The 19,717-nt window shown below is 45.2% G+C and overlaps 1 protein-coding gene across 1 annotated transcript; it reads right to left on the reverse strand.

Moving 5' to 3' along the window:
* Positions 1-684: 684 nt before the first annotated feature.
* On the reverse strand, positions 685-13,440 carry LOC117509914 (serine/threonine-protein kinase pim-2-like). Its single transcript, XM_034169530.1, has 7 exons — positions 13,336-13,440; positions 10,071-10,118; positions 9,807-9,863; positions 9,485-9,706; positions 1,749-1,926; positions 927-1,100; positions 685-776 (listed from the first exon to the last, which is right to left on the reverse strand). Exons 1-7 carry the CDS (start codon positions 13,438-13,440, stop codon positions 685-687), a joined length of 876 nt encoding a protein of 291 aa, XP_034025421.1.
* Between the last annotated feature and the right edge of the window lie 6,277 nt (positions 13,441-19,717).

A 19,717-nucleotide genomic window follows, 5' to 3' on the forward strand; every position in this document is an offset into this window, starting at 1 on the left:
AAATCAGGTCAGATTTTATCCAGATGTCTTCTCAATGGGACCTCTGGTGACCTTTGATTATTAGTTGTGTCCCTCGCTCTCTGTTTCCCTTTTATGTCGTCTCCTTTCTACTTTCAGTCAAAACTGATTGTTTCTTCATGATATTTTAACTCACTTGGCTAAAATACAAGATACTTTTTGTGCATATTGGAGACATTATATTGTGAATCCTGATGAGAATAATAAGGAACAAAACTGACGGTGAATAAAATCCATTTTATGATTTAAATCAGAAAACATCCAAAGGGATTTCAGTTTTATGTTTGTCATGATGGAAGTTTGTCTGATTACTTTTGGGCTCTTAAAATGGAGCGACTGTGGATAAAAATGGTTTTAATTCCTTCAGTGTCAAATTCAGATGTGTTTTTGTCCTTAAATTCTTCATGTGTATGAATCAAATAAAAATTCATCTTTTTGACTTTTACATCAGTGAACAACAGTTTAAAAGTATTTGATGAAGCTGAGTGATGAGACAGTGACCACAGTCCACACCTCTGACCCCAAAAACAACCAACCACAGGGTGTCCATGTTTCTACTGACTGTGGTTGAGTTTCTACTTTGGGGTCAGTTTGCAGGATTGTGCCCCCCCCCCCCCCCGTCATCCTCTATGGATGATTCTAACTTACCCAGTGCTGCAGTGGGTGTCACTGGAACCAGGGGTGAAGCATCAGCTGCTCCAAGTCAGCTCGCTTCTCTGGACATTCACACAGACATTTGTCCAGGAAATCCTGGCAGTCTGAGAAATATCAGGAAAGGAAAGATAAATGTGGAGACCTGAGTAATTCATCAAAACTGAAATTATGGCAAAATACACTTTATATAAGAAAGGATATTTACAGAAAACCAGAGTTGAACTGTACTGCAGTGAACAAAATGTATCTCTTACTTTTGGATACTTTTAAATCCATGTTGAGGTTTTTCTGAAGGAACTTTTCTATCAGAAACAGCTGGTTTCCTTCCAGCAGGCCGTACATCAGCACGCCCAGCTGCCACACGGTGGTTGGACATTCCCTGTATTTATTCTTCCAGAAGACCTCTGGAGGGGCATAAGGACCTGTACCTGCAAAAAAGAGCACAGCCACATGAGGTGAGATGGACACAAGAAAAAGTCAGTCCTATATGGGCCTTGAAGCCCGTTGGTGTCAGTGTTTTTCTCTGGATTCAACAGCATGAAGCTAATGAGAGTCAATGACATCCCTTAGACGGGACACCAGTCTGACTCAGGTTACTTCATCCAGCCAAAGCCGGTACCATTTCCAGCCGGGTGGGCTGAAATAATGCGCCAAGGATGCAAGAAAATCATCAGAGTTTATTTATTTATTTGTCTGTTTGTCTATTAGCAGGATTACGTCAAAACTACTGCACAGATTTTGAAAATATTTACACCACAGATAGATATTAGGCCTTAGAAGACTCCATTAAATTTGGGAGGTGATCCGGATCCAGATTCTGGATCAAGATTTCACCTTACATAGGCTTTGAAGGATTACGTCAAAACTACTTCACGGATTCTCAACCAAATTTCCACGACAGATTGATATTAGGGCATCGAAGACTTCACTGAATTTTGTAGGTGATCTTGATCTTGACTGACGGATGTCAGAAATGTCCGAATGCTCTTGTTAAGAGTTTGTCCAAGTATACAGACAGGCATTAAAATATAAAAGGTGTTAATCCAGGGCACAGGAGCACAATCAAAACATCATACCTCTGAAGTGATGGTAGTACCCCTCCTTCGTTCGAGTTCCACATCCAAACTCTATGAGACGAACTCGCAGGTCACCGTCCCTCCATTCAAGCAGGACATTTTGGTGTTTAATGTCCCGATGAAAGACACTGTTTTTATGGAGGTCTACAGCTGCCTTGACCAGCTGATGCATGATGTTCTGAAAGAGAGAAAAAATTCTGGTGACATCAGCAAAGTGGCATCGACAAAATAACAGCCAAAGAACTTTTTATATTTGTTTGTATTTTAAAACCCTTGTCTGTATATATCAGTCCAGTTTGAGCCACAGCTGGATCATACCGTAGAGCAGGAGTTTTCAAAGTGTGGGAGAGTGAGCCCCCCTCAGAGAACAAATGAAGAGCAGCCCCCCCCCCCCAAACTGACACACAAACACACAATTTCAACATCTTTGTGTGTTTCTTTTTATTCTTTTACACAACTTTAACACATTTTAAAAGTATTTGTGTTGTGTGGGCCGCCAGAAGAGGAGGTACTGCTGGCCCACCACCAGAGGGCGCCCTGTCTGGAGTGCGGGCTCCAGGCACCAGAGGGCGCAGCCGCCTCACAGGAGCAGCCAGGGTGACAGCTGTCACGCATCACCTGCAACAGCTGTTACCAATCATCTGATCAGCAGGGGTACATCAGCAGGACAACGTCTCCACCTCTTTGCCGAGATATCGTTCTACCTGGAAGGTAACATTCTCAGCTAACTGTGTGACAGTAACCTTTTGTGACTTTTGTGCGTTGTATAACAGACTCTTTTCCAACGAGAGGTGGAGGTAGTTTTCCTGCCGTGCGGATTACTGGGTGCAAACGCGCCCACATTTAATTGTTTCTTTGTTCCTCGCCAGCAGTACCAGGTCCGACACGCGGAGGCAGTGGCCACCTGGGAATTCGGGACTTGGCGGCTCCAGTATTCCCGGGGTCTGGTGGCGGAGGAAATCATGTGGTTCCGGTTCTGCTTTGGACAGACGTCTCCTATCTTCGAGCCTGCCCACACGACACCTTTTGTGATTTGGCTTTTTGTCCATTGTTGTAATCTGTTGTATTTGTTGTGCCCATTCACAACAGTAAAGTGTTGTTATTTGACTTCCTCCATTGTCCGTTCATTTGCGCCCCCTGTTATGGGTCCATGTACCTACACTTTCCCAACAGGATATCTCAGCCAACGTCATGGACCCCGTGGGGCGTCAACCGGCTGTTGAACGGCCAATGGAAGAGCAGGGCGCACAGGCGTCTGCAGGAGGAATGATCGGTGAGTTGCAGCGAATCCTCACTGCTTTTACGGCTCGGCTGGATCTGATGACCGAGCAGAACGTCCTCCTTAACCGCAGGGTGGAGGCTCTCGCCGCGCAGGTGGAAGCACGCCCTCAGGGCGCTGCTGCGGCTCCCCCTCCTGTCGATCCTGTGCGCAACAGTGACGTTCCACAGGTCGTTCAACGACCCCTCCCACCTTCCCCTGAAGCATACATAAGCCCTCCAGAGCCGTACGGGGGTTGTGTGGAGACATGTGCGGACTTTCTTATGCAGTGTTCGCTCGTCTTCGCACAGCGTCCCGTCATGTACGCGACTGATGCTAGTAAGATAGCTTATGTAATTAATCTGCTTCGCGGCAAGGCACGCGCTTGGGCTACAGCGCTTTGGGAGCAAAATTCACGGCTCCTTCTAACATATGATGGGTTTGTGAGGGAGTTCAGAACAGTGTTCGATCACCCAAATAGAGGAGAGACCGCTTCAGCCATGCTGCTGTCAATGAGACAGGGGCGCCGGAGCGCAGCTGCTTATGCAGTCGACTTCCGCATTGCGGCTGCGAGGTCCGGCTGGAATAACACTGCCCTCCGTGCCGCCTTCGTAAACGGACTGTCGTTGGTCCTGAAGGAGCTCCTGGTGGCCAAGGACGAACCGCGGGATTTAGACGGGCTTATTGATCTCGTTATACGATTAGACAATCGGTTAGAAGAACGCCGTCGGGAACGAGACGAAGGGCGTGGCCGGGCACGCGCCGTCCCTCTCCCTTCCGGTTCCGACCGAGTTCCGCCCTCCCCACGCTCCACGGCCTCTACGCTCCGTGTGGTTACAGCTCCCCCTGCTGATGAAGCTATGGACACGAGCAGGGCCACATTTAGGGCACCAGATAGACAGAGGAGGCTGGCCCGCGGAGCGTGCTTTGTTTGTGGCTCAATAGAGCATCAAGTGAGGGACTGCCCCGAGCGGTTAAAACACCAACGCCCGCCCCTAGAAACTGGGTTAGGGGTGGGCCAAAACATTCACGTGGGACATACCCATATTGCCACACGACTCCCAGTTACAATCCTTTATGAGGATTTAACCCTGAAGGCCCCAGCACTGGTGGACACGGGCTCTGAAGGGAATCTGTTAGACAGCAGATGGGCCAGGGAGGTAGGGCTCCCTCTGGTGGCGCTTACCTCGCCTGTGCAGGTGCGGGCACTAGATGGCTCCCTACTCCCTTTAATCACACATAAGACACCACCAGTAACTCTGGTGGTGTCAGGAAATCACCGGGAGGAGATTTTGTGACTCCTGCCACCTCCCGTGTGATTCTCGGTTTCCCTTGGATGTTAAAACACAATCCCCGGATTGATTGGCCGTCCGGGGTAGTGGTTCAGTGGAGCGAGACCTGCCATCGGGTATGTTTAGGTTCCTCGGTTCCTCCCGGTTCCCAGGCTAAGGAGGAGGTCAGAGTCCCGCCCAATCTAGGGACGGTGCCGGTGGAGTACCATGACCTGGTGGATGTGTTCAGTAAGGATCTGGCGCTCACCCTTCCCCCCCACCGTCCGTACGATTGTGCCATTGATTTGGTTCCAGGCGTTGAGTTCCCGTCCAGCAGGCTGTACAACCTCTCACGACCTGAGCGAGAATCAATGGAGACCTACATCCGGGACTCTTTAGCCACCGGGTTGATCCGGAATTCCACCTCCCCGATGGGTGCAGGTTTCTTTTTTGTGGGTAAAAAAGACGGCGGACTTCGTCCATGCATTGATTATAGGGGGCTGAACGAAATCACGGTTCATAATCGATACCGTTGCCCTTGTTGGATTCAGTGTTCACGCCCCTGCATGGAGCCCAAATATTCACTAAGCTAGATCTTAGAAATGCGTATCACCTGGTTCGGATCCGGAAGGGAGACGAGTGGAAGACGGCATTTAACACCCCCTTAGGTCACTTTGAGTACCTGGTCATGCCGTTCGGCCTCACAAACGCCCCCGCGACGTTCCAAGCATTAGTTAATGATGTCTTGCGGGATTTCCTGCACCGATTCGTCTTGGTATATCTAGACGATATACTCATCTTTTCTCCGGATCCTGAGACTCATGTCCGGCATGTACGTCAGGTCCTGCAGCGGTTGTTGGAGAACCGGCTGTTTGTGAAGGGCGAGAAGTTTGAGTTTTACCGCACATCTTTGTCCTTCCTGGGGTTTATCATCTCCCCCAACTCCGTCGCTCCTGATCCGGCCAAGGTTGCGGCGGTGAGAGACTGGCCCCAACCCACTAGCCGTAGGAAGCTGCAACAGTTCCTCGGCTTTGCAAATTTCTACAGGAGGTTCATTAAGGGCTACAGTCAGGTAGTTAGCCCCCTGACAGCCCTGACCTCACCAAAAGTCCCCTTCACCTGGTCGGATCGTTGCGATGCCGCGTTCAAGGAGTTGAAACGGCGCTTCTCGTCTGCACCCGTTCTGGTGCAGCCCGATCCTAGTCGCCAGTTAGTGGTTGAAGTGGACGCCTCGGACTCAGGGATAGGAGCTGTGCTTTCCCAGAGCGGGAAGACCGATAAGGTCCTTCACCCGTGTGCCTATTTTTCCCGCAGGTTGACCCCGGCCGAACGGAACTATGACGTCGGCAATCGAGAACTCCTTGCGGTGAAAGAGGCTCTTGAAGAGTGGAGACATCTGTTGGAGGGAACGTCCATGCCATTCACGGTTTTCACTGACCACCGGAACCTGGAGTATATCAGGACCGCCAAGCGGCTGAACCCCAGGCAAGCCCGCTGGTCACTGTTCTTCGGCCGTTTTGACTTCCGGATCACCTACCGTCCCAGGACCAAGAACCAGAGATCGGATGCCTTGTCCCGGGTACATGAAGATGAAGTCAAAGCGGAGTTGTCGGATCCACCGGAACCCATCATCCCGGAGTCCACTATCGTGGCCACCCTCACCTGGGACGTAGAGAGAACCGTCCGGGAGGCCCTGGCACGAAGCCCGGACCCCGGAACTGGGCCGAAGAACAAACTATACGTCCCACCAGAAGCTAGGGCTGCAGTCCTGGACTTCTGTCACGGCTCCAAGCTCTCCTGTCATCCAGGGGTGCGAAGAACCGTGGCAGTTGTCCGGCAGCGCTTCTGGTGGGCGTCCCTAGAGGCCGACATCCGGGATTATATCCAGGCCTGCACCACCTGCGCCAGGGGCAAGGCTGACCATCGCAGGGCATCAGGTTTACTCCAGCCGCTGCCTGTGCCTCATCGCCCCTGGTCCCACATCGGCCTGGATTTTGTCACGGGCCTCCCGCCGTCCCAGGGTAACACCACCATCCTCACGATAGTGGACCGATTCTCCAAGGCGGCCCACTTCGTGGCCCTCCCGAAGCTCCCAACAGCCCAGGAGACAGCGGACCTCCTGGTCCACCACGTCGTCCGGCTGCATGGGATTCCAACAGACATCGTCTCCGATCGCGGTCCCCAGTTCTCCTCGCAAGTCTGGAGGAGCTTCTGCCGGGAACTGGGGGCCACGGTGAGTCTCTCGTCCGGGTACCACCCTCAGACCAACGGGCAAGCAGAACGGGTAAACCAGGAGGTGGAACAGGCCTTGCGCTGCGTGACTGCCGCGCACCCGGCGGCCTGGAGTACCCATTTGGCCTGGATCGAGTATGCCCATAACAGCCAGGTGTCTTCAGCCACCGGCCTCTCCCCTTTTGAGGTATGTCTGGGGTATCAGCCCCCGTTGTTTCCGGTGATTGAGGGAGAGGTCGGTGTGCCCTCGGTCCAGGCTCACCTACGGAAGTGCCGTCGGGTGTGGCGTGCCGCCCGTTCTGCTTTGCTAAAGGCCCGGACGAGGGCAAAAGCCCATGCAGACCGTCGGCGGACCCCGGCCCCTGCGTATCGGCCAGGGCAGGAGGTGTGGTTATCCACAAAAGACATTCCCCTCAAAGTGGACTCCCCCAAGCTACAGGACCGATACATCGGCCCATTCAAGATCCTTAAGGTCATCAGTCCAGCCGCAGTGAGGCTTCAGCTTCCGGCCTCACTGCGGATCCATCCTGTGTTTCATGTGTCCCGGGTTAAACCACATCACACCTCACCCCTCTGTACTCCGGGTCCGGCGCCGCCTCCTGCCCGGATCATCGATGGCGAGCCGGCTTGGACTGTACGCCGGCTTTTGGATATCCGTAGGATGGGCCAGGGCTTCCAGTATTTGGTGGACTGGGAGGGGTACGGTCCCGAAGAACGCTCCTGGGTGAAGAGGAGCTTCATCCTGGACCCGGCCCTCCTGGCCGATTTCTACCGCCATCACACGGACAAGCCTGGTCGGGCGCCAGGAGGCACCCGTTGAGGGGGGGGTCCTGTTGTGTGGGCCGCCAGAAGAGGAGGTACTGCTGGCCCACCACCAGAGGGCGCCCTGTCTGGAGTGCGGGCTCCAGGCACCAGAGGGCGCAGCCGCCTCACAGGAGCAGCCAGGGTGACAGCTGTCACGCATCACCTGCAACAGCTGTTACCAATCATCTGATCAGCAGGGGTACATCAGCAGGACGACGTCTCCACCTCTTTGCCGAGATATCGTTCTACCTGGAAGGTAACATTCTCAGCTAACTGTGTGACAGTAACCTTTTGTGACTTTTGTGCGTTGTATAACAGACTCCTTTTCCAACGAGAGGTGGAGGTAGTTTTCCTGCCGTGCGGATTACTGGGTGCAAACGCGCCCACATTTAATTGTTTCTTTGTTCCTCGCCAGCAGTACCAGGTCCGACATGCGGAGGCAGTGGCCACCTGGGAATTCGGGACTTGGCGGCTCCAGTATTCCCGGGGTCTGGTGGTGGAGGAAATCGTGTGGTTCCGATTCTGCTTTGGACAGACGTCTCCTATCTTCGAGCCTGCCCACACGACACCTTTTGTGATTTGGCTTTTTGTCCATTGTTGTAATCTGTTGTATTTGTTGTGCCCATTCACAACAGTAAAGTGTTGTTATTTGACTTCCTCCATTGTCCGTTCATTTGCGCCCCCTGTTGTGGGTCCGTGTACCTACACTTTCCCAACAATTTGTGTGTTTTTAAGGAACTGTTTTTACATTTACACATTTTACAGCCTTTGAAAATATTTTAAATATCTTTTTAAAGAACTTTCTATTCTTTCACATATTTAACACCCTTTTCAAACATTTTAAATGTGTTTTTAAAGAACTTTTGATTCTTCTATTTTTATCTTTTGTTATATTTTAAACATCTTTAAAAAAAACATTTAACATTTATAAAACATTGGGAAATTTCACTTTTTATTTGTGAGATACTGACAAGCCAAATGAGGCGGGTGGTAGGGGGTTAAATGTCTTTGGCAAAACTAACACATTTTAACATAAATAATAAGGGATGGGTATTGATAAGATTTTATCCATATCAATGTCATTATCGATTCCGTCATTATGCCCCCCTGAGCCTGGTTCTGCTGGAGGTTTCTTCCTGTTAAAAGGGAGTTTTTCCTTCCCACTGTAGCCAAGTGCTTGCTCACAGGGGGTCGTTTTGACCGTTGGGGTTTTACATAATTATTGTATGGCCTTGCCTTACAATATAAAGCGCCTTGGGGCAACTGTTTGTTGTGATTTGGCGCTATATAAAAAAATTGATTGATTGATTGATGTCATTATCGATTCCGCTTATCAATCCAATTCCTTATCAATTCCCTTATCAATACCTCTTGTGAATTTTCTGTGTACTAAAAGTAGGCTTAACAGGTTTTCTATGTCAATAACATTTTATTGAGTCTTTAAGTAAATAAATATGAAATTGGTCACTGGATCCTTGATCTCTGGACATAAATAAAAATAAACAAAATCTGTAGTTTTTCTCAAAAGCGTTTCCTTTCAGACATTAATGGCATGAATGTCACTCCATACCTCTGAGCTGAGCTCAGCTGCGCTGCACGTCAACATCAACGCAGGATGTCTCATTTTGGGAGGAAAAAATGTTTTAGTCAGTTGTCTGTGTTATAACATTTGGAAAGAGGTGGCTTTTGATTTAAACATTGATTCACTTTGAAGGTGGTGGAGGAGGTGGTCAGAATGATCGCAGTGATCACAGGAATATACACGATTTTTATACCAGTTACTGTGTGTGTTAAGAAGATGTGAGGTACACAAATGTCTATCTGCACATGTATGTGGGAAAGTTCTGAATCTGTGCACAGAGCGAGAAAGATAACAGATCTGTGATAATGTGAGTGATAATGAGGAGTTACATCAGTGTCACATGCCCCCAAACTGAGACACGGCCCCAAGATAACGCGTGGCCCCACAGACACAGCAGTTTGACCCCATGGGGGAGTACATGCACCATGTCCACCCAACCAAATGGTTCACTCAACCCCACCGGCATGTGGGAGTGACGCTACTTCAGATAAAGGTGTAGAGTTGGGGGAGGGGGTGTGAGGATGGAAGAAGGGTTTATCACAAAGCCTTCATTTGGCATGAAATGACACAAACACATCCAGAAGCTTACCTTGGCCTCTTTCTCCCCCAGAAAACCTCCTTTGCTTTTGACATAGTCGAAGAGGTCAGAACAGGGAGATGGTCTCTCCAGAATCAGGATGAGCTCCTCCTCTTTGATGTACCAGTCCAGGAGGGAAATGGCAGCAGCGCTCCCACCACAGTGATTTCCTCCTGCAGCTTTCTGTATGAGGAAGACCTTCAGAGGAAGACATTCTCTTTGGCCATTCTTCATCTAAAATCCTCAAAGCCGAGCAGGAATAAAATCTATTTACTTCTACAAATTCCAAAGGTTTGGAAACACATTAGTTTGTCAAATGCTCAGAGCCACTTACCACAATAATCCACTGCACACGCTCCACTGGGATGTGCTTGATGGCAACCTGGAAGTCCTTCAGTTAACACAACTCACGACTTATCACCCAGCTGACAAAGAGAATGTGTGTGTTTGTTTATGACTTACTGCCATCCCATCTGGGACATGATGGCCACTGTACACTTTTCTATAACCTCCTTCACCCAGAACAAACTCCTCCTAGTAGCTGAAGGCTGTTTGAGTTGGAAACACATTAGTTTGTCAAATGCTCAGGGCCACTTACCACAATAATCCACTGCACACGCTCCACTGGGATGTGCTTGATGGCAACCTGGAAGACCACGAGCCAAGTCCTTCAGTTAACACAACTCATGATTTATCACCCAGCTGACAAAGAGAATGTGTGGGTTTGTTTAAGACTGTGCAAGATGTTTCCTGCTGCACTTCCACCCTGAATATTTGCCCCCTTACATGTTTTATGCTGCGTTTACACATAACGACGACAAGTCACGATTGCCATGAAGTACACATTCTTGGCTGCTGATCACGAATGTGATTATTCGGGGCAGAGGCGTCAGGTGTCCTCAGGAACTGCTGCAACCTGTTACGACACGTTACGATTAATGGCACATGTTGCCGGAGAATTATCAGGAACCATTACGCACGGTCAAGAATAGTGTTCCGCGTTGTTACGCGCTATCGCGCGCTATTGCGCGTAACAGCGCATCGTTAAGTTCTGTCACGATGTGAACGAGGTGAATTGTCTCCACACACACACCCATATTCATCCAACTGAATTCAGATCGCTCCAGTTTTTCAGAAGAACTTTGTGACTGCATGCATAGTTGGGCTCTGTGCCATGGAGTGGCGCAGAGAGGAGGAGGAGGACAGAGCCAGATGTGTGGCTTCATGCGGCTCTCGTCTGGCGCATTTTCCCAAACATCAGGCACATGCAGCAGGTGGAACACCTGCAGGAGCGCGCTGAAGAGTACTGAAATTTGACTTTTAGCTGACTTGGTGTCAGCAATCAAACTGAATGCGGTACAGCAGGGTTTAATTGTGCGCGCGCTTCTCCCTCCGCCGGACTGGAGGAGGTGCAGAGATGTCTGGCAGCACGTGAGTCTCCTCTCGGTCCTCTGGTTGCTCAGACTCATTCTCCCGCTCATCGGTTACAACAGCAGGTGGAACACCTGCAGGAGCGTCCTGAGGAGCTTCACCAGGAACTGTGGACCGACATTTGGAGCCGAGTTTAATTGTGCGCATGTGACAGAAAACTGATTCGTCGTGGCGCGCAGTGAAATGTGACGCCGCGTTACAAGTCGTGTCAAAACTTGACAGTTTCCGTGTCACTTCATAATAACGCGTGACAGTTTGGGCTCCAAGAACCATCACAGGAACCACTACGAACTTTGTCACGTTCTATTATGGATCAGTACTCAGGGCAATCTCCAACCTTCCTTTTCTCTCAAAAATTCTTGAAAGGGTAGTTGTAAAACAGCTAACTGATCATCTGCAGAGGAATGGTCTATTTGAAGAGTTTCAGTCAGGTTTTAGAATTCATCATAGTACAGAAACAGCATTAGTGAAGGTTACAAATGATCTTCTTATGGCCTCGGACAGTGGACTCATCTCTGTGCTTGTTCTGTTAGACCTCAGTGCTGCTTTTGATACTGTTGACCATAAAATTTTATTACAGAGATTAGAGCATGCCATAGGTATTAAAGGCACTGCGCTGCGGTGGTTTGAATCATATTTGTCTAATAGATTACAATTTGTTCATGTAAATGGGGAATCTTCTTCACAGACTAAAGTTAATTATGGAGTTCCACAAGGTTCTGTGCTAGGACCAATTTTATTCACTTTATACATGCTTCCCTTAGGCAGTATTATTAGATGGTATTGCTTAAATTTTCATTGTTACGCAGATGATACCCAGCTTTATCTATCCATGAAGCCAGAGGACACACACCAATTAGCTAAACTGCAGGATTGTCTTACAGACATAAAGACATGGATGACCTCTAATTTCCTGCTTTTGAACTCAGATAAGTCTGAAGTTATTGTACTTGGCCCCACAAATCTTAGAAACATGGTGTCTAACCAGATCCTTACTCTGGATGGCATTACCCTGACCTCTAGTAATACTGTGAGAAATCTTGGAGTCATTTTTGATCAGGATATGTCATTCAAAGCGCATATTAAACAAATATGTAGGACTGCTTTTTTGCATTTACGCAATATCTCTAAAATCAGAAAGGTCTTGTCTCAGAGTGATGCTGAAAAACTAATTCATGCATTTATTTCCTCTAGGCTGGACTATTGTAATTCATTATTATCAGGTTGTCCTAAAAGTTCCCTAAAAAGCCTTCAGTTAATTCAAAATGCTGCAGCTAGAGTACTGACGGGGACTAGAAGGAGAGAGCATATCTCACCCATATTGGCCTCTCTTCATTGGCTTCCTGTTAATTCTAGAATAGAATTTAAAATTCTTCTTCTTACTTATAAGGTTTTGAATAATCAGGTCCCATCTTATCTTAGGGACCTCGTAGTACCATATCACCCCAATAGAGCGCTTCGCTCTCAGACTGCAGGCTTACTTGTAGTTCCTAGGGTTTGTAAGAGTAGAATGGGAGGCAGAGCCTTCAGCTTTCAGGCTCCTCTCCTGTGGAACCAGCTCCCAATTCAGATCAGGGAGACAGACACCCTCTCTACTTTTAAGATTAGGCTTAAAACTTTCCTTTTTGCTAAAGCTTATAGTTAGGGCTGGATCAGGTGACCCTAAACCATCCCTTAGTTATGCTGCTATAGACGTAGACTGCTGGAGGGTTCCCATGATGCACTGTTTCTTTCTCTTTTTGCTCTGTATGCACCACTCTGCATTTAATCATTAGTGATCGATCTCTGCTCCCCTCCACAGCATGTCTTTTTCCTGGTTCTCTCCCTCAGCCCCAACCAGTCCCAGCAGAAGACTGCCCCTCCCTGAGCCTGGTTCTGCTGGAGGTTTCTTCCTTTTAAAAGGGAGTTTTTCCTTCCCACTGTAGCCAAGTGCTTGCTCACAGGGGGTCGTTTTGACCGTTGGGGTTTTACATAATTATTGTATGGCCTTGCCTTACAATGTAAAGCGCCTTGGGGCAACTGTTTGTTGTGATTTGGCGCTATATAAAAAAATTGATTGATTGATTGATTGATCAAGACGGATCAATACGCTCAGTTGCGACCTCCACGATGTGAGACAAAATGAGGGTGGTGTGTGACATTCGTGGAAGATTTTTTGACAGGCAAAAACATGCTCCACGAATATCAAGAATATCACGCACCAACATGCACTATTAAGAAACCTATTCAGATGCGTTAAGTCACATTAAGAATGTCAGGAATGTGTCACGAATGACAGAAAAATGACATTCGTAACGCGTCTTGCTTATGTGTAAATGCACCTTAACCCAAAGCCAATTAAGAGATGTAAATGAAGAAAATTAAGAATTCCTTCAGAATTCTTTTCACATATCAATAATGATAAAGATGTGTAAAATTTACTTTGAATTTGCCTGATACTTTGAAACAATCAGCTGACCTTGTTTTCTCCTCTTCTTCATGACCTTGGTGTCAGAAGAGGCCTTTCTTTTCCTGCTGTTGGGTTTCAGGGACAGCATGATGGGTTTTCTCTCTACACATGGGACAAAAACAGGACCATTGTTACTGACTGCATGTGCTGAACTTAAACAATTAGTGAGTCTAATGACATTTCTATCAAGTCACAGACTCAGATCACAGATACTCAGTGCCAGAAGACGTCTTCAGAACCTTCACTGAACTGAAGGTTGTAATAACAGTCAAATACATGAAGAACAAATGCAGCACATTTTACAGAAGAGAAACTACAGAAATATTACAGCAGACTATCAGAGTGTTCTGTTATATATGACTGGACCATTATCAGATTATCTATTTTTAAACATTTAATTATTACTGTTAAAACTGTAGTATTTCTCAATGAAATGTAGCTATGAATTAAAAAAAAATTATTTGAAAAGTCACAGAAAACTGTTTTTGATTTCAAAAATGATTATGCCCAAAAATACGTTGTTTTTTTTATCGTTATGTCTCCAGACGTTTTATTTTCACTGTTTTCATCAACAATTGATACAATTCAAGAAAAAAACAAAATCAGTGTCGTACCACCTGTACGTGAAAACAGAAGCACATAAATGGAAATGAATTACATTCCACAAGTTACACTGAATTGTCAAGTTCAGTGAAATCACCCAAATCAAAGGTTTGAGGCAGCTTGGTGACCTCAAGGGCTATATTTTTTGGTCCCTCACTCAGTGGCGGATTTTAGTACTTTCTGCTGCCCGGGGCGCCATTTTTGGCGGGGTGGCACCGTGGGCAAGAGCACTAAACAACAACAACAAAAAAATAATAATAATTTTCACCGCAAAATGGTTTTCTTGTCACTGCGTGTGGAATTGGTAAATTGGCGCCCCCTGCAGGCAGCTGCAGGCGCCCTGCTGAGTTCACAGAAGCAATGAGAAGGTGAAAGAAACTACACAAATGTAAATTTTCAAACACAACTTTATTTTTCCCTGTTGTTATAAAATAAATTGAAATGTATTTGTCCTCCATAGCAAAGAGCTCAAATCAAAAAGCAATCTTTACACATAATAGCTGCTTGTCACTTAACATATTCAACATTTCTTGATCTCATATATTGTATAGACATTTTCTTTTGTATTTTTTCATTGTGTGACAGAAAATGTATGTAATATATATATATATATGATTGTTTTTGCCTTTGCCTCTGGTATTCTGATGTTCATGTACAGTTTACTTTAAATATTACAATAAAAAAAGGAAGGTGAAAGAAGTGGAGAGGGGCGTGCGGTGGGAGTTCATGGGCTAAAGTCAGTTACACCTCGACTTTCTTCCAAATAACGCACATCTCATTCATAATATTATAAATACAGATCTATAATTCCTGCAGATTTTTCTGAATTGTGTGACCTGCTGCACACGGAGATGATTCGGCTGCATCCTGAGCTGGTCGCAGCCGGATCATCTGTGTGTGCAGCAGGAACCCAGGGACAGGTGCTCTGCTGCCGTGTGTTTATTCAAATTTGAAGCTCATGGATGTTTTGAGCTATTTTGTAGCCTGCAGTCTTTTGATATCGATTTCAATTGAAGGGGCACTTGTAAAATATTAATAATAAAATAATAATTTTTAAAAATGGCTATTTGTGCAATCCGGCACACCACCACCGGTGAGTCAGCCACGATGAATCGCCTCAGAGGAATTTGTGATTCTTAATGACTGATGTAAATTTGTCTCAGTTTGGTTTAAACTGTGTCATGCATACAGATATTGTGATGTAAAATCTCTCTTTTGGAGGAAATTTAATCCCATTGTACATCTTCACGACTCAATGTGAACCCAGATCAGGTTTCCAAACCAGCTTCAAACACAGATTTAAATCAAATCAGGATTTATAACAATCTTATTCTTTTGCAACTGAGATTATGCAAAAAAAAAAAAAAAAACCTAAGTATGTTAAAATGTATTAATGAATTATAAGAAAGCAAACACATTAAAATGACCGTGAAAATGTGCTGCGTCAGGTAATCCGAGTTTCTCACTTTACTTATTCAGACACTTATTCGGAATTTTTTTTTTAAATTTTTGTTATGAATGAGATCAGTGGTTTCTACACTGATCCATTTTGTAGAGATCAGTGGTTTCTGCCACTCGTCTTCCGTGTTTTGGCCCGATGCGTCGTTCTTATCGGACAACGTGAAGGTACGTCACAGCTCAGAGTGTCGAAAGTTGGATTGGATTGAACTTTGACTCTGTCAGCCTGCCGACAAGCGGCAATGCGCACTCCCGTCAGAAGCGTCATTTTAGCTCGGCTTTTGACGCGACAATTCTGACTAGTCTAAAAAGCAACGCGTCTCATTGAAAATAATGCTTTTTCGACCGATTTTTGACGCTTCTGATGCGTCTGACGCGTTCAGTGTGAAAGGCCCTTTAAACTCACATTTAACAGCACAGATACACAGTTTGTGCAGAAAAAAATGTGCACAAATCAGTATGATTCTTATTCTATGTCACGTTGTCTCCAGATATGTGGGAGTGAAGAGAATATGTTCATATTTACGAGCTCTAATTGGCTGCTTTTGTTTAGTCGGAACAAAGCGTCTCTATTCTATTTATTCTATGATGTTTCATCTCACATGATGGTGTTTGTTTTAGTGTTTGTTAAAATTATTTTAATTTTATTCACTGATGTTATGAATAAAGATGCAGCTTGAATCACTGTGGAACGTTTGAGGACCCTGTCAAAATTAGTGTCAATTCCCAGTTGTCTGTATATGTATTATGTCTGTATATAATATATTAATTTATTCAGAGTATCCTAATCATCATCTGAATTATTATTATTATTATTATCATAAAAATGTACACAAAACAATGGTTGTCATTCCATCTTACTTAATTTCCAAATACAACACAAAAGTGAAAAGAACATGTATTTTTGGAAGTGTGTGAAATATATTTTCTGTCTAACTAGTTACATGGAAAAGATTTATTGGCGGGGAAGGGGAGAGCAGTGGTGGTTCTACAATGAATTACTCCCCGGGCGAGACCCCCTTCAAGCCCAACCCCCCCCCCCCCCCCCCCCAGCTTTTTTTTAATTATTTTATTTATTTATTTTTATATTTTAGACACTTTAATAATCTGTCTTTCAGGGAGCAACAATTAGCTCTTTATTAATGTGCATATCTGTCCAAACATTTAGCTAGATATGTAACTTGATGTTTGTAAATACTCAGCAAAATGTGAAAATACGGAGCAGGGTTGGGAGGGTTACTTTAAAAATGTATTCCGATACAGTTACTAGTTACCTGTTGAAAAATGTAATCAGCAACGTAATCCAAGTACCATAATATTAAAGTAATGTAATTTGATTACTTTCAATTACTTCTGGATTACTCCAATATCAAATATGCTAATACAAATAAAAGAAACTAAATAGAAATAGTCTTGACCACATAGTACAGTTTATTTAGCAAAAATAAAACTGTTTCTTTTACATGGCATGCTCTGTTTTACTTCACATTATGAATTAAGAGCACCACAATATTGTTTTAAACACACCCAGTGTTCACCTGCTATTTTCTCAACAAAAAATGCCAAACAAATGAAGGATAATGAAAACTCAGGTGGTGTGTGGATGAATTTGTAATTAAAAGTGGCTTGCAGAACAATATACAAAACAAAAAAAATTCTGCTACTTGTGTTGTGTGGGCCGCTGAAGAGGAGGTACTGCTGGCCCACCACCACCAGATGGCGCCCTGCTTGGAGTGCGGGCTTCAAGCACGAGAGGGCGCCAGAGCCACTGGGAGTGACAGCTGTCACTCATCCTCAGGACCAGCTGTCACTCATTCATCATCATCACCATCACCATAAAGGCCGGACTGCAACTCCACCTCCTCGCCGAGAAATCAGCTACCATTCAGCGACGGCTTCGCCTCACACCCCAAACCAAGATAAGTGGTTAAACAGGAGCTGCACGAGTGTGTGATTGGAGGTGGAGGTTTTCCCTCCTTTACTGAACACAGACTGTGGGATTACTGAGTGTGCGAACTCACACTCATCAGGACTGTCTCTGTTTTCTGCCAGCAGTACCGGGTCTGACTGCTGAAGACAGTGGCCACCTGGGGCGCAGGGCTTGGCGGCTCCGGTGTTCTTCAGCTCCGTTGGTGGTGGAAGCTGTGTGGGGATCCAGCTCTTCTCTCGCCAGGCGTCTTCTATCGTCGAGCCTGCCCACACGTCACCTGGTGTATGATTGACAGTCCACCATATTGTTATTGTCTGTACGTCGTTGTGCGATTCACAACATTAAATTGTTACTTTTGGCTTATCCAGTGTCCGTTCATTACCGCCCCCTGTTGTGGGTCCGTGTCACGACACTTTCACAACAACTTGTTCAGTAAAATTATCTTACTTTAGTCTTTCACGTAGCATTTGAACCATGTTTAACATATCAGTCCACTTATTGAACTTTTAAAATAAGAACAAAAGCATAATGAAAACCATTAAGTAAATACTGTCAGTAAGGAGGCGTGGTTGCCATTTTAATTCCGGGCAAGTTAGTGATTTGCGTGCATAGAAGTTCAAGAAACAGGTGGAATATGCCGGAAAGCTGTGCATGTTGGCAAAGCCAGAAACGGAGGAACAAGGGAGATAATATTTCCTTCCATAAGTAAGTGGTTTTGGTTATTCTTGTCACTTTGTCCGTGATATTTGGATGATAAACAGCTGTATGTCTCGTGCCGTACCTGTGTCGCCCGATGACAGGGACCATTAACTCTTCACTTATGTCTAGCTGATATTTTCCACTGCTAGACCAATGTCTACAACCCCTGGCAAAAATTATGGAATCACCAGCCTCAGAGGATGTTCATTCAGTTGTTTAATTTTGTAGAAAAAAAAGCAGATCACAGACATGACACAAAACTAAAGTCATTTCAAATGGCAACTTTCTGGCTTTAAGAAACACTATAAGAAAAAAAGATTGTGGCAGTCAGTAACGGTTACTTTTTTAGACCAAGCAGAGGAAAAAAATATGGAATCACTCAATTCTGAGGAAAAAATTATGGAATCACCCTGTAAATTTTCATCCCCAAAACTAACACCTGCATCATATCAGATCTGCTCGTTAGTCTGCATCTAAAAAGGAGTGAACACACCTTGGAGAGCTGTTGCACCAAGTGGACTGACATGAATCATGGCTCCAACACGAGAGATGTCAATTGAAACAAAGGAGAGGGTTATCAAACTTTTAAAAGAGGGTAAATCATCACGCAATGTTACAAAAGATGTTGGTTGTTCACAGTCAGCTGTGTCTAAACTCTGGAAGACCAAGGAAAACAAAGCGTCAAGACAGAAAACTTAAAGCAATATGTCTCAAAAATCGAAAAATGTACAACAAATGAGGAATGAATGGGAGGAAACTGGAGTCAACGTCTGTGACCGAACTGTAAGAAACCGCCTAAAGGAAATGGGATTTACATACAGAAAAGCTAAACGAAAGGCATCATTAACACATAAACAGAAAAAAACAAGGTTACAATGGGCTAAGGAAAAGCAATTGTGGACTGTGGATGACCGGATGAAAGTCATATTCAGTGATAAATCTCGAATCTGCATTGGGCAAGGTGATGATGCTGGAACTTTTGTTTGGTGCCGTTCCAATGAGATTTATAAAGATGACTGCCTGAAGAGAACATGTAAATTTCCACAGTCATTGATGATATGGGGCTGCATGTCAGGTAAAGGCACTGGGGAGATGGCTGTCATTACATCATCAATAAATGCACAAGTTTATGTTGATATTTTGGACAATTGAAAGGATGTTTGGGGATGATGAAATCATTTTTCAAGATGACAATGCATCTTGCCATAGAGCAAAAACTGCAAAAGCATTCCTTGCAAAAAGACACATAGGGTCAATGTCATGGCATAGGGTCAATGTCAATGAGCAGATCTGATTTGATGCAGGTGTTAATTTGGGGGATGAAAATTTACAGGGTGATTCCATAATTTTTTCCTCAGAATTGAGTGATTCCATATTTTTTTCCTCTGCTTGGTCTAAAAAAGTAACCATTACTGACTGTCACACTTTTTTTCTTGATTTCTTATAGTGTTTCTTAAAGCCAGAAAGTTGTCATTTGAAATGACTTTAGTTTTGTGTCATGTCTGTGATCTGCTTTTTTTCTACAAAATTAAACAACTGAATGAACATCCTCTGAGGCCGGTGATTCCATAATTTTTGCCAGGGGTTGTAGTTAAAATACTTGTCGTTAGTGATTAAAATTGTTTGACAAGACTGGGGAATTTTTTTTTTTATTTGCACCTTAAAATAATGAGAT

The sequence above is a fragment of the Thalassophryne amazonica genome, chromosome 5 (genome assembly GCF_902500255.1).
Source record: "Thalassophryne amazonica chromosome 5, fThaAma1.1, whole genome shotgun sequence".
Taxonomy (NCBI): domain Eukaryota; kingdom Metazoa; phylum Chordata; class Actinopteri; order Batrachoidiformes; family Batrachoididae; genus Thalassophryne; species Thalassophryne amazonica.